General features: G+C 59.2%; 2 protein-coding genes across 2 annotated transcripts; both read left to right on the top strand.

Annotated features, from left to right (window-relative positions):
* Window positions 1-5,102: 5,102 nt before the first annotated feature.
* Window positions 5,103-5,867, top strand: LOC134370452 (annexin-2 receptor-like). Its single transcript, XM_063087561.1, has one exon. The coding sequence runs from the start codon at window positions 5,103-5,105 to the stop codon at window positions 5,865-5,867; it is 765 nt and encodes a 254-aa protein (XP_062943631.1).
* Window positions 5,868-11,720: 5,853 nt separating this feature from the next.
* Window positions 11,721-12,485, top strand: LOC134370451 (annexin-2 receptor-like). The gene has a single exon (XM_063087560.1). The coding sequence runs from the start codon at window positions 11,721-11,723 to the stop codon at window positions 12,483-12,485; it is 765 nt and encodes a 254-aa protein (XP_062943630.1).
* Window positions 12,486-14,608: the final 2,123 nt, after the last annotated feature.

The following is a 14,608-nucleotide window of genomic DNA, read 5'->3' as shown; positions in this document are numbered from 1 at the left end:
TCCTGCGTGGACGCCGAGCTCCGGACGAGGGGACGTGGACAACTTCTCCTGGGACGCCGGCCAGTAGACCAGGCCGCCCTGCCCCGCAGAGTCTCCCCACGTGGCTGCTGCAGCGGGTCCCGGGCTCCCAGGGCAGACTCCGAAGCGTCTGCGGGGCTCGGGAGGCCGCGGACTGCATGACTGGAACCATGAATGACTCGTAGAAAACGTGGACAAATGGCTTTTATTACAACGTTTGGTATTGCAGGTCTTCCTAAGGAACGAAATAGTGTCTAAGGAAAGACGGCAATGATGGGTCCACTGAGCTCCATCAAGTGTCCACAAAACCTGGCTCCACGTGAACCACGACAGTCAAACGTGGACACGGGACTGGGGAGATGTGACTCCACAGACAGCTGCGAGGATTGAAAATTAAAACCTTGGCCCGAGCGCAAAATAAGACACACCAGGGGACAGGGACTCAACCGAAGTGTATTAGGCAGGCAAGATGAACAAGCGGGTGCCCTCGGGAACGTGGGAGCAGCCGCAGGGGGACTCGGGGTGGCCTTTTATATCCAGTTAGGCTGAGCTGGACGGTTCCTACTGGCTAAGGAGGAAGGGGCGGGGAGCGAGCGGGGTTGAAGCTGAGCTGGGACCTTCTCATTGGCTGCAAAATCGCGCGCGCGGGGGAAGTTGAGTGGCGGCTCGGGGACTCTTCTGCGTGGGGGTTTCCGGGAAACTTTCTCAGGCGCCGTTTTGTGTATCTGGGTCTTTACCGCCATTTTACTTTTCTGGGGGGAGGGCCTATTAGCCAACGATGATCAGAAGATCGATGTCATTAGGGCTGAAGATCACAACGGGGAAAAGGGCGGGGGAGGGAACAGGAGCCGCCACTAAGAGGGGCAGGTGGAACACCTTCCCGTGCACCCAAATGACAAAACATCACGTTCGCCGGATTTGTCCAAACGACAGTTCGGGAGACACGTGGGCCTGCACATCCTGACCTCGAGGGGAGTTTAAAAGTCACCAGCATAAGTGACGGGGGACTCCTCGAGTGTGAAGACAAACTTCCGTGACTAAGAACCACACGCACCGCGGGACTCGGAGTTAAGGTTAGAAACCGCGGCGGGGAATCAATGCCGGTTTCCTACACGAAGACGTCGCTAAAGCTGGACGTGCTCCGTGTAAACGTCACCGTCGCACGGCCAGTCCCTGACTCGTTAGGGTTAAGCGGTGACTTCCTGAGACTAAGAAGACATCGCAGGCAGGGCGAAATGAAAACGTGCTGGGAGGTAGACTCCGAAACTCGGTGAGAGCGCGGGGTCCTGCGACAGAGACGCGACCCGCACAGGCAACAAGACTCGTTTGTCAGGACAAGACAGAGACGATCCGGATGGCTGTGGACGCAGGGAAAGAAAAAGTGCCATCTGGCTGGCTCAGCTCTATGCCCAACGCTCCCGAGAAGCGGCGGGGCGACCCTCGCAGCGGTGCTGCCCCCCAGGAACACGGTGCTCAGCGCACCCGGGGAGTCTGGAGCTGCAGGTTCGGAACGGCCAGATCGGTGCGATCCGTGGTGCTGCCGATGCGCCAATGTGGACGCCCAACAGCGGGATGTGCGGTCGCGGAGACGACGGGATTCCGGGAAAACGAAAGTACAGGGATCCTGCAAGTGGCGGCCACTAGCGGTATCGCTAACAACGCACACCCGTTTGGGCAGAGTCGGAGAAAATCGAGACACTCAGGAACAGTGAGAGACTCGGTGTACATACGTGCGATGACAGAGAAGTGTGCCGGTTTGGGATGCTGGCCCTAGACCAAAACGGAACAAACCAGGTTCTGCAAATGTCAAAACGGCACTAGGGGTCCTAGGACTGAGAAAGCAACCGCATGGAGGGACCGCGGAACTTTGCTCTTGCCACAACCAGCGATGGACGCAGCCAGAAAACTGTCAAGTCGACGCTGATCGCAAAGTGCTGATGAGGAGCCGAGGACAGGGTGCAAGGGACAGAGCGGCCACTGAAGAACGCGTCCCCAAGTAGTGGTTGCTGCCGCTTGAAAAGGCCGTTTGAACGCAACCCCGGGAATGCGACAGAGCGGCGCTGTCACCGCTCCACATGCAGCGGTCTCAACCTGCGTGCAGCGACCTACAAACCGCTAGTCCAGCTGGACTAGAAACTGCAACCAAAAACAACGGCCCGTGCCCCTATTGTACCCACGGCTGACAAAACGCCTTCGCGGAGCCCCTAACGGAGCCGGGACCAGCCTGGGTCAGCAGGGAGCATAGAGCGGTGCAGGTACCGAGAAACACCCGACTCGGGGAACCCATCGTGGCGATCGCGAACGGCACCAGCTGCGCCGGGCGCTCCTGGCACAGGGCCAAGGCAAGTCCCCCGGCGCGGTTCGCCTGTGGCCGCTGCGCGCGGGACCCGCCCATTGGAGAATCGAGCGGCGCTGGCACCCGGCCAAGGGCAGTGCTGGTGCCAAGGCAAAGGGCCCTTTGGAGCAATCGGTATTCCTGCCACGGACTTTCCGTCTGCCGGGAGAAATGAGCGACACTGAGTGTGAGACACAGTCCGCACGAGGAAACCAGCAGCTCTGCGACCCATCAAACGTGCCTTAAAAGAAAAGTGCTTGGATGCACCGCGGGAGAACTTTCCAGGGCTTGAGCCTTCCCCTCGCCCCTTTTTGCCAAACTGACACTAAACACCCATTTCCTAAAGGAAATACGGAGTTGCCGTTTTTCCATTCGCAGTATGGGGCGGGTTACGTTTTAGTCTGGGGCCAGCGTCCCTCCCGGCACACTTTTCCATCCTCGGCCCGCTAGTTCCGTTTTTCCATTCGCAGGATGTGGCGTGCTCCGTTTTGGTCTGGAGCCAGCGCCCCTCGCGGCTCACTTTTCCCTCCGAGGCCCGCTAGTGCCGTTTTTCCATTCGCACTATGGGGCGTCTTCTGTTTTGGTCTGGGGCCAGCACCCCTCTCGGCACACTTTTCCGCCCGAGGCGCGCTAGTGCCGTTTTTCCATTCGCACTATGGGGCGTCTTCCGTTTTGGTCTGGGGCCAGCGCCCCTCCCGGCACACTTTTCCATCCTAGGCCCGCTAGTGTCGTTTTTCCATTCGCAGGATGTGGCGTGCTCCGTTTTGGTCGGGCCAGCGCCCCTCCCGGCACACTTTTCCCTCCGAGGCCCGGTATTTCCGTTTTTCCATTCGCACTATGGGGCGTCTTCCGTTTTGGTCTGGGGCCAGTGCACCTCCCGGCACACTTTTCCACCCGAGGCGCGCTAGTGCCGTTTTTCCATTCGCACTATGGGGCGTCTTCCGTTTTGGTCTGGGGCCAGCGCCCCTCCCGGCACACTTTTCCACCCGAGGCGCTCTAGTGCCGTTTTTCCATTCGCAGTATGTGGCGTGCTCCGTTTTGGTCTGGGGCCAGCGCCCCTCCCGGCACACTTTTCAGCCCGAGGCGCGCTAGTGCCTTTTTTCCATTCGTACTATGGGGTGTCTTCCGTTTTGGTCTGGGGCCAGCGCCCCTCCCGGCACACTTTTCCATCCTCGGCCCGCTAGTTCCGTTTTTCCCTTCGCAGGATGTGGCGTGCTCCGTTTTGGTCGGGCCAGCGCCCCTCCCGGCACACTTTTCCCTCCGAGGCCCGCTAGTTCCGTTTTTCCATTCGCGCTATGGGGCGTCTTCCGTTTTGGTCTGGGGCCATCGCCCCTCCCGGCACACTTTTCCATCCTCGGCCCGCTAGTGCCGTTTTTCCATTCGCAGTATGTGGCGTGCTCCGTTTTGGTCTGGGGCCAGCGCCCCTCCCGGCACACTTTTCCCTCCGAGGCCCGCTAGTTCCGTTTTTCCATTCGCGCTATGGGGCGTCTTCCGTTTTGGTCTGGGGCCATCGCCCCTCCCGGCACACTTTTCCATCCTCGGCCCGCTAGTGCCGCTTTTCCATTCGCAGTATGTGGCGTGCTCCGTTTTGGTCTGGGGCCAGCGCCCCTCTCGGCACACTTTTCCCTCCGAGGCCCGCTAGTTCCGTTTTTCCATTCGCGCTATGGGGCGTCTTCCGTTTTGGTCTGGGGCCATCGCCCCTCCCGGCACACTTTTCCATCCTCGGCCCGCTAGTGCCGCTTTTCCATTCGCAGTATGTGGCGTGCTCCGTTTTGGTCTGGGGCCAGCGCCCCTCCCGGCACACTTTTCCCTCCGAGGCCCGCTAGTGCCGTTTTTCCATTCGTACTATGGGGCGTCTTCCGTTTTGGTCTGGGGCCAGCGCCCCTCGCGGCACACTTTTCAGCCCGAGGCGCGCTAGTGTCGTTTTTCCATTCGCAGTATGTGGCGTGCTCCGTTTTGGTCTGGGGCCAGCGCCCCTCCCGGCACACGTTTCCGTCCTCGGCCCGCTAGTGCCGTTTTTCCATTCGCATTAGCGGGCGCCTGCCGGTGTTTTTTCCAACGTGCCGTTCCCGATTCCGTATTGTTTTCGGTGTGTGTGTGGCCGTGAACGGCGTACACGGTCTTTCTGTTTTTTCTGTAGCCCGCCACAGCTGTTACCACGATGCCCTCTGGAGTCATATATGACGCGTCCGCTGAGGATGTGGTGGGGCTGGGAAACCGTTCACGCCGGGCCGCGGGTCCGCGCGCGTGTCCGTCAGAAATTTTGTCCAAATCCACATGTGGAGACGGGGACCGGTTCGAGTGGCCATAAAACAGACAATGAGGGTGCGCCCTGTCTTTCACGTTGCCTTAGGGTGTCCGTTTGCCGCAGACGCTGGCAGGAACTGTTCCCAAGTGCCTCTCTGGAGTCGCGGACCGTACCCTGAGCGCGCGGTGCCGCGGGAAGGGTTTCGACCACGGGACAGAGGGACGCTCGGCGCGCAGCGCGACCCACGCGGACGTGATTTCTGACTCACCTAGAAGTCCATGGACGGTCGGGTACTTGGGAGCGTTTTAAATGGTTCTTCTGGCCTGAGAAAATGGAGCCGAAGCGTTACACGTACCAGCTTAGTTCTCAGCGGTCTCTTAATCGTAGCATATGGAAAAAACTCCGTTTTGCGGAGTCTGTATGGCTGGTTCTCAGAACTTGCTGTTGTTGTACATTTATTTCATTTCCGTTTGATTTCTCAGCTACGTTTTTCTATTCGAAATGTCTGGGTCTTACGGAGTCTCTCAAACTTTCGTTTTCCCTTGGTCTGTCATCTTTGCCTCGGCTCCGCCCCGAGCCCTGGAGAGCATAAATAGCGAGGCTGGTGTCCTGCTGACCATTGTGCCTGGTCCATCAGCGCCCCCGCTCGCAGCGTCCTGCTGGTCTGAGGCTGAAGCCATGGAGCGGCACTTCCCCGGCTGTCTGAAGCAGGATTGGGATTGCCCAGAGGTGACGTCAGAGTCCCAGCCTCCGACGATCCTGAGCTCAGAAGATCGCGGTCCGTGGCCTGTCCCCGTGTACCCTGTTCTAGTAGAGCTCTCGTGCGACAGCGGTGATGGCTGTGGGAATCTGCTTTCCAGTCCTTGGCGCCTTCGCTGGGTCGGCCTGCCAGACGGGCTCGGTCCCACGGTCCGGAGCACTTCGGAAACCAGCAGAGCCCAGCCCACTGCGTTTCCTCGGACTGGGACACACGACAAGCCAGGAGGTCCGATAGGAGCGGTGGACCGTGTAGAGGAAGTCGACAGACAGGCCATCCAGCAGCCTCCTTGGGCAGGCACGCCCCACCCTGGGGACACACAGCAGGACCCCGGGGCCTCTGACAGCGTGCCCCTTGTGGAGTGTCGCCGACCTCCCGCCCCCTACCGGTGGAGCAGCCACGCACTTCTGGCAGGAGGTCTGGAGTGGATTCGTCACATTGCTGGCGCCCTCGTCTCCATGATGTCATGGGGGTGCTGCCCTTTCATCTTTGGCACTAGAGACTATTAGCAGCAGCAGGAGCCTTTTGGGATCTTCCTATCTGAAGAAGATTCTCATTTTCAAAACGTGTCCACGTGGCAAATAAAAGTGCATTAAAACGGACGTTCCGTGTTCCTTGCCTATTCTCCGGACTGTTTCCTCCTTGAGTTTTCCAGGTCTCTTACCACTTGCAAGTTTTCTAGGCATTCATCTTCATTTCAAAATGTGATCCTAATAATTGTCTTTGTACGCTTTCGAGCTTTCAGAATTGTAATTTATGATTTTAGAATTTTCCCAAATTGATTTTAAAGTACAATTGGTTTCTTACTGTTTTTCTTCCTGTTGTGTTTTCTGATGTATGCGTCGTTTGTTTTCATTTACTCTCGTGTCACATCCCTTACGTTTTATAAGGTAAACGTAGCCCTCCCGCCATCCGCAGGCTTAGGCGTGTGTGCGGGCTCAGGACTGAGACTTGGTGAAAATCTCCCGGCAGCCGCCTGGACGACCGGGTGCACGCGGACCCCGGTCGAGCCCTGCATCCCCTCCCTGCTCCTTTTGCGTTCGAGGCCGGTCCCCACCTCCGGAGGCCGAGTCGGTAAAATGAAAGGAAAAGTTGAAGGCGACGTCTGGGCCACCAGAGGGACCGCGTACGGCCGCAGGACACCCTCTCCCTTTCACTTGCCTCGTCCCCGGTCGGTGCCCGCGGACGGAAACGCCCGGAGCGTGCCGGTTGACCCGCACGGACACACCCGCACACCTCGCGTGAGCCCGGGAGCGCAGCGACAGTCTCGCCACCCCCATCCCTGCACGTTTAATCTCCGAGGAGGCCGAGCACGCGAGGATGCCCTGGTGCACCCAGGACAGTCCTGCTAGTGCTGAAGCCTCCTGGGACTGTTCCTCTGGCACTGGGGCCACGTCCGGTGCCTTCGCTGTCCTCCCCCCACCGAGGCTCCGAACACGAGAACGACACGAAAGCGGTCGCCAGGGGGAGCCCCAGAGCCGGAGCGAACGTCAGCAGGAGGAGCTGGATCTCCCGGTGAGAGGCGGCCCGACCGCCCCGCCCAGCCTCCCCCACCTCGCATCGCGTTTCTCGGCCTGCACACCTGCCCGCCGACCCCCTTCGGGGTCACACACACTCCCAACGCGACTCCTGCGTGGACGCCGAGCTCCGGACGAGGGGACGTGGACAACTTCTCCTGGGACGCCGGCCAGTAGACCAGGCCGCCCTGCCCCGCAGAGTCTCCCCACGTGGCTGCTGCAGCGGGTCCCGGGCTCCCAGGGCAGACTCCGAAGCGTCTGCGGGGCTCGGGAGGCCGCGGACTGCATGACTGGAACCATGAATGACTCGTAGAAAACGTGGACAAATGGCTTTTATTACAACGTTTGGTATTGCAGGTCTTCCTAAGGAACGAAATAGTGTCTAAGGAAAGACGGCAATGATGGGTCCACTGAGCTCCATCAAGTGTCCACAAAACCTGGCTCCACGTGAACCACGACAGTCAAACGTGGACACGGGACTGGGGAGATGTGACTCCACAGACAGCTGCGAGGATTGAAAATTAAAACCTTGGCCCGAGCGCAAAATAAGACACACCAGGGGACAGGGACTCAACCGAAGTGTATTAGGCAGGCAAGATGAACAAGCGGGTGCCCTCGGGAACGTGGGAGCAGCCGCAGGGGGACTCGGGGTGGCCTTTTATATCCAGTTAGGCTGAGCTGGACGGTTCCTACTGGCTAAGGAGGAAGGGGCGGGGAGCGAGCGGGGTTGAAGCTGAGCTGGGACCTTCTCATTGGCTGCAAAATCGCGCGCGCGGGGGAAGTTGAGTGGCGGCTCGGGGACTCTTCTGCGTAGGGGTTTCCGGGAAACTTTCTCAGGCGCCGTTTTGTGTATCTGGGTCTTTACCGCCATTTTACTTTTCTGGGGGGAGGGCCTATTAGCCAACGATGATCAGAAGATCGATGTCATTAGGGCTGAAGATCACAACGGGGAAAAGGGCGGGGGAGGGAACAGGAGCCGCCACTAAGAGGGGCAGGTGGAACACCTTCCCGTGCACCCAAATGACAAAACATCACGTTCGCCGGATTTGTCCAAACGACAGTTCGGGAGACACGTGGGCCTGCACATCCTGACCTCGAGGGGAGTTTAAAAGTCACCAGCATAAGTGACGGGGGACTCCTCGAGTGTGAAGACAAACTTCCGTGACTAAGAACCACACGCACCGCGGGACTCGGAGTTAAGGTTAGAAACCGCGGCGGGGAATCAATGCCGGTTTCCTACACGAAGACGTCGCTAAAGCTGGACGTGCTCCGTGTAAACGTCACCGTCGCACGGCCAGTCCCTGACTCGTTAGGGTTAAGCGGTGACTTCCTGAGACTAAGAAGACATCGCAGGCAGGGCGAAATGAAAACGTGCTGGGAGGTAGACTCCGAAACTCGGTGAGAGCGCGGGGTCCTGCGACAGAGACGCGACCCGCCCAGGCAACGAGACTCGTTTGTCAGGACAAGACAGAGACGATCCGGATGGCTGTGGACGCAGGGAAAGAAAAAGTGCCACCTGGCTGGCTCAGCTCTATGCCCAACGCTCCCGAGAAGCGGCGGGGCGACCCTCGCAGCGGTGCTGCCCCCCAGGAACACGGTGCTCAGCGCACCCGGGGAGTCTGGAGCTGCAGGTTCGGAACGGCCAGATCGGTGCGATCCGTGGTGCTGCCGATGCGCCAATGTGGACGCCCAACAGCGGGATGTGCGGTCGCGGAGACGACGGGATTCCGGGAAAACGAAAGTACAGGGATCCTGCAAGTGGCGGCCACTAGCGGTATCGCTAACAACGCACACCCGTTTGGGCAGAGTCGGAGAAAATCGAGACACTCAGGAACAGTGAGAGACTCGGTGTACATACGTGCGATGACAGAGAAGTGTGCCGGTTTGGGATGCTGGCCCTAGACCAAAACGGAACAAACCAGGTTCTGCAAATGTCAAAACGGCACTAGGGGTCCTAGGACTGAGAAAGCAACCGCATGGAGGGACCGCGGAACTTTGCTCTTGCCACAACCAGCGATGGACGCAGCCAGAAAACTGTCAAGTCGACGCTGATCGCAAAGTGCTGATGAGGAGCCGAGGACAGGGTGCAAGGGACAGAGCGGCCACTGAAGAACGCGTCCCCAAGTAGTGGTTGCTGCCGCTTGAAAAGGCCGTTTGAACGCAACCCCGGGAATGCGACAGAGCGGCGCTGTCACCGCTCCACATGCAGCGGTCTCAACCTGCGTGCAGCGACCTACAAACCGCTAGTCCAGCTGGACTAGAAACTGCAACCAAAAACAACGGCCCGTGCCCCTATTGTACCCACGGCTGACAAAACGCCTTCGCGGAGCCCCTAACGGAGCCGGGACCAGCCTGGGTCAGCAGGGAGCATAGAGCGGTGCAGGTACCGAGAAACACCCGACTCGGGGAACCCATCGTGGCGATCGCGAACGGCACCAGCTGCGCCGGGCGCTCCTGGCACAGGGCCAAGGCAAGTCCCCCGGCGCGGTTCGCCTGTGGCCGCTGCGCGCGGGACCCGCCCATTGGAGAATCGAGCGGCGCTGGCACCCGGCCAAGGGCAGTGCTGGTGCCAAGGCAAAGGGCCCTTTGGAGCAATCGGTATTCCTGCCACGGACTTTCCGTCTGCCGGGAGAAATGAGCGACACTGAGTGTGAGACACAGTCCGCACGAGGAAACCAGCAGCTCTGCGACCCATCAAACGTGCCTTAAAAGAAAAGTGCTTGGATGCACCGCGGGAGAACTTTCCAGGGCTTGAGCCTTCCCCTCGCCCCTTTTTGCCAAACTGACACTAAACACCCATTTCCTAAAGGAAATACGGAGTTGCCGTTTTTCCATTCGCAGTATGGGGCGGGTTACGTTTTAGTCTGGGGCCAGCGTCCCTCCCGGCACACTTTTCCATCCTCGGCCCGCTAGTTCCGTTTTTCCATTCGCAGGATGTGGCGTGCTCCGTTTTGGTCTGGAGCCAGCGCCCCTCGCGGCTCACTTTTCCCTCCGAGGCCCGCTAGTGCCGTTTTTCCATTCGCACTATGGGGCGTCTTCTGTTTTGGTCTGGGGCCAGCACCCCTCTCGGCACACTTTTCCGCCCGAGGCGCGCTAGTGCCGTTTTTCCATTCGCACTATGGGGCGTCTTCCGTTTTGGTCTGGGGCCAGCGCCCCTCCCGGCACACTTTTCCATCCTAGGCCCGCTAGTGTCGTTTTTCCATTCGCAGGATGTGGCGTGCTCCGTTTTGGTCGGGCCAGCGCCCCTCCCGGCACACTTTTCCCTCCGAGGCCCGCTAGTGCCGTTTTTCCATTCGCACTATGGGGCGTCTTCCGTTTTGGTCTGGGGCCAGTGCACCTCCCGGCACACTTTTCCACCCGAGGCGCGCTAGTGCCGTTTTTCCATTCGCACTATGGGGCTTCTTCCGTTTTGGTCTGGGGCCAGCGCCCCTCCCGGCACACTTTTCCACCCGAGGCGCTCTAGTGCCGTTTTTCCATTCGCAGTATGTGGCGTGCTCCGTTTTGGTCTGGGGCCAGCGCCCCTCCCGGCACACTTTTCAGCCCGAGGCGCGCTAGTGCCTTTTTTCCATTCGTACTATGGGGTGTCTTCCGTTTTGGTCTGGGGCCAGCGCCCCTCCCGGCACACTTTTCCATCCTCGGCCCGCTAGTTCCGTTTTTCCCTTCGCAGGATGTGGCGTGCTCCGTTTTGGTCGGGCCAGCGCCCCTCCCGGCACACTTTTCCCTCCGAGGCCCGCTAGTTCCGTTTTTCCATTCGCGCTATGGGGCGTCTTCCGTTTTGGTCTGGGGCCATCGCCCCTCCCGGCACACTTTTCCATCCTCGGCCCGCTAGTGCCGCTTTTCCATTCGCAGTATGTGGCGTGCTCCGTTTTGGTCTGGGGCCAGCGCCCCTCCCGGCACACTTTTCCCTCCGAGGCCCGCTAGTGCCGTTTTTCCATTCGTACTATGGGGCGTCTTCCGTTTTTGGTCTGGGGCCAGCGCCACTCCCCGCACACTTTTCAGCCCGAGGCGCGCTAGTGCCGTTTTTCCATTCGCAGTATGTGGCGTGCTCCGTTTTGGTCTGGGGCCAGCGCCCCTCCCGGCACACGTTTCCGTCCTCGGCCCGCTAGTGCCGTTTTTCCATTCGCATTAGCGGGCGCCTGCCGGTGTTTTTTCCAACGTGCCGTTCCCGATTCCGTATTGTTTTCGGTGTGTGTGTGGCCGTGAACGGCGTACACGGTCTTTCTGTTTTTTCTGTAGCCCGCCACAGCTGTTACCACGATGCCCTCTGGAGTCATATATGACGCGTCCGCTGAGGATGTGGTGGGGCTGGGAAACCGTTCACGCCGGGCCGCGGGTCCGCGCGCGTGTCCGTCAGAAATTTTGTCCAAATCCACATGTGGAGACGGGGACCGGTTCGAGTGGCCATAAAACAGACAATGAGGGTGCGCCCTGTCTTTCACGTTGCCTTAGGGTGTCCGTTTGCCGCAGACGCTGGCAGGAACTGTTCCCAAGTGCCTCTCTGGAGTCGCGGACCGTACCCTGAGCGCGCGGTGCCGCGGGAAGGGTTTCGACCACGGGACAGAGGGACGCTCGGCGCGCAGCGCGACCCACGCGGACGTGATTTCTGACTCACCTAGAAGTCCATGGACGGTCGGGTACTTGGGAGCGTTTTAAATGGTTCTTCTGGCCTGAGAAAATGGAGCCGAAGCGTTACACGTACCAGCTTAGTTCTCAGCGGTCTCTTAATCGTAGCATATGGAAAAAACTCCGTTTTGCGGAGTCTGTATGGCTGGTTCTCAGAACTTGCTGTTGTTGTACATTTATTTCATTTCCGTTTGATTTCTCAGCTACGTTTTTCTATTCGAAATGTCTGGGTCTTACGGAGTCTCTCAAACTTTCGTTTTCCCTTGGTCTGTCATCTTTGCCTCGGCTCCGCCCCGAGCCCTGGAGAGCATAAATAGCGAGGCTGGTGTCCTGCTGACCATTGTGCCTGGTCCATCAGCGCCCCCGCTCGCAGCGTCCTGCTGGTCTGAGGCTGAAGCCATGGAGCGGCACTTCCCCGGCTGTCTGAAGCAGGATTGGGATTGCCCAGAGGTGACGTCAGAGTCCCAGCCTCCGACGATCCTGAGCTCAGAAGATCGCGGTCCGTGGCCTGTCCCCGTGTACCCTGTTCTAGTAGAGCTCTCGTGCGACAGCGGTGATGGCTGTGGGAATCTGCTTTCCAGTCCTTGGCGCCTTCGCTGGGTCGGCCTGCCAGACGGGCTCGGTCCCACGGTCCGGAGCACTTCGGAAACCAGCAGAGCCCAGCCCACTGCGTTTCCTCGGACTGGGACACACGACAAGCCAGGAGGTCCGATAGGAGCGGTGGACCGTGTAGAGGAAGTCGACAGACAGGCCATCCAGCAGCCTCCTTGGGCAGGCACGCCCCACCCTGGGGACACACAGCAGGACCCCGGGGCCTCTGACAGCGTGCCCCTTGTGGAGTGTCGCCGACCTCCCGCCCCCTACCGGTGGAGCAGCCACGCACTTCTGGCAGGAGGTCTGGAGTGGATTCGTCACATTGCTGGCGCCCTCGTCTCCATGATGTCATGGGGGTGCTGCCCTTTCATCTTTGGCACTAGAGACTATTAGCAGCAGCAGGAGCCTTTTGGGATCTTCCTATCTGAAGAAGATTCTCATTTTCAAAACGTGTCCACGTGGCAAATAAAAGTGCATTAAAACGGACGTTCCGTGTTCCTTGCCTATTCTCCGGACTGTTTCCTCCTTGAGTTTTCCAGGTCTCTTACCACTTGCAAGTTTTCTAGGCATTCATCTTCATTTCAAAATGTGATCCTAATAATTGTCTTTGTACGCTTTCGAGCTTTCAGAATTGTAATTTATGATTTTAGAATTTTCCCAAATTGATTTTAAAGTACAATTGGTTTCTTACTGTTTTTCTTCCTGTTGTGTTTTCTGATGTATGCGTCGTTTGTTTTCATTTACTCTCGTGTCACATCCCTTACGTTTTATAAGGTAAACGTAGCCCTCCCGCCATCCGCAGGCTTAGGCGTGTGTGCGGGCTCAGGACTGAGACTTGGTGAAAATCTCCCGGCAGCCGCCTGGACGACCGGGTGCACGCGGACCCCGGTCGAGCCCTGCATCCCCTCCCTGCTCCTTTTGCGTTCGAGGCCGGTCCCCACCTCCGGAGGCCGAGTCGGTAAAATGAAAGGAAAAGTTGAAGGCGACGTCTGGGCCACCAGAGGGACCGCGTACGGCCGCAGGACACCCTCTCCCTTTCACTTGCCTCGTCCCCGGTCGGTGCCCACGGACGGAAACGCCCGGAGCGTGCCGGTTGACCCGCACGGACACACCCGCACACCTCGCGTGAGCCCGGGAGCGCAGCGACAGTCTCGCCACCCCCATCCCTGCACGTTTAATCTCCGAGGAGGCCGAGCACGCGAGGATGCCCTGGTGCACCCAGGACAGTCCTGCTAGTGCTGAAGCCTCCTGGGACTGTTCCTCTGGCACTGGGGCCACGTCCGGTGCCTTCGCTGTCCTCCCCCCACCGAGGCTCCGAACACGAGAACGACACGAAAGCGGTCGCCAGGGGGAGCCCCAGAGCCGGAGCGAACGTCAGCAGGAGGAGCTGGATCTCCCGGTGAGAGGCGGCCCGACCGCCCCGCCCAGCCTCCCCCACCTCGCATCGCGTTTCTCGGCCTGCACACCTGCCCGCCGACCCCCTTCGGGGTCACACACACTCCCAACGCGACTCCTGCGTGGACGCCGAGCTCCGGACGAGGGGACGTGGACAACTTCTCCTGGGACGCCGGCCAGTAGACCAGGCCGCCCTGCCCCGCAGAGTCTCCCCACGTGGCTGCTGCAGCGGGTCCCGGGCTCCCAGGGCAGACTCCGAAGCGTCTGCGGGGCTCGGGAGGCCGCGGACTGCATGACTGGAACCATGAATGACTCGTAGAAAACGTGGACAAATGGCTTTTATTACAACGTTTGGTATTGCAGGTCTTCCTAAGGAACGAAATAGTGTCTAAGGAAAGACGGCAATGATGGGTCCACTGAGCTCCATCAAGTGTCCACAAAACCTGGCTCCACGTGAACCACGACAGTCAAACGTGGACACGGGACTGGGGAGATGTGACTCCACAGACAGCTGCGAGGATTGAAAATTAAAACCTTGGCCCGAGCGCAAAATAAGACACACCAGGGGACAGGGACTCAACCGAAGTGTATTAGGCAGGCAAGATGAACAAGCGGGTGCCCTCGGGAACGTGGGAGCAGCCGCAGGGGGACTCGGGGTGGCCTTTTATATCCAGTTAGGCTGAGCTGGACGGTTCCTACTGGCTAAGGAGGAAGGGGCGGGGAGCGAGCGGGGTTGAAGCTGAGCTGGGACCTTCTCATTGGCTGCAAAATCGCGCGCGCGGGGGAAGTTGAGTGGCGGCTCGGGGACTCTTCTGCGTGGGGGTTTCCGGGAAACTTTCTCAGGCGCCGTTTTGTGTATCTGGGTCTTTACCGCCATTTTACTTTTCTGGGGGGAGGGCCTATTAGCCAACGATGATCAGAAGATCGATGTCATTAGGGCTGAAGATCACAACGGGGAAAAGGGCGGGGGAGGGAACAGGAGCCGCCACTAAGAGGGGCAGGTGGAACACCTTCCCGTGCACCCAAATGACAAAACATCACGTTCGCCGGATTTGTCCAAACGACAGTTCGGGAGACACGTGGGCCTGCACATCCTGACCTCGAGGGGAGTTTAAAAGTCA

The sequence above is a fragment of the Cynocephalus volans genome, chromosome 2 (genome assembly GCF_027409185.1).
Source record: "Cynocephalus volans isolate mCynVol1 chromosome 2, mCynVol1.pri, whole genome shotgun sequence".
Taxonomy (NCBI): Eukaryota; Metazoa; Chordata; class Mammalia; order Dermoptera; family Cynocephalidae; genus Cynocephalus; species Cynocephalus volans.
This window is presented reverse-complemented; position numbering and strand designations above follow the sequence as displayed.

Excerpts from the sequence above, each read along its gene's own strand:
- LOC134370451 (XM_063087560.1), top strand. The coding sequence starts at position 11,721 with ATGTCTGGGTCTTACGGAGTCTCTCAAACTTTCGTTTTCCCTTGGTCT.
- LOC134370452 (XM_063087561.1), top strand. The coding sequence starts at position 5,103 with ATGTCTGGGTCTTACGGAGTCTCTCAAACTTTCGTTTTCCCTTGGTCT.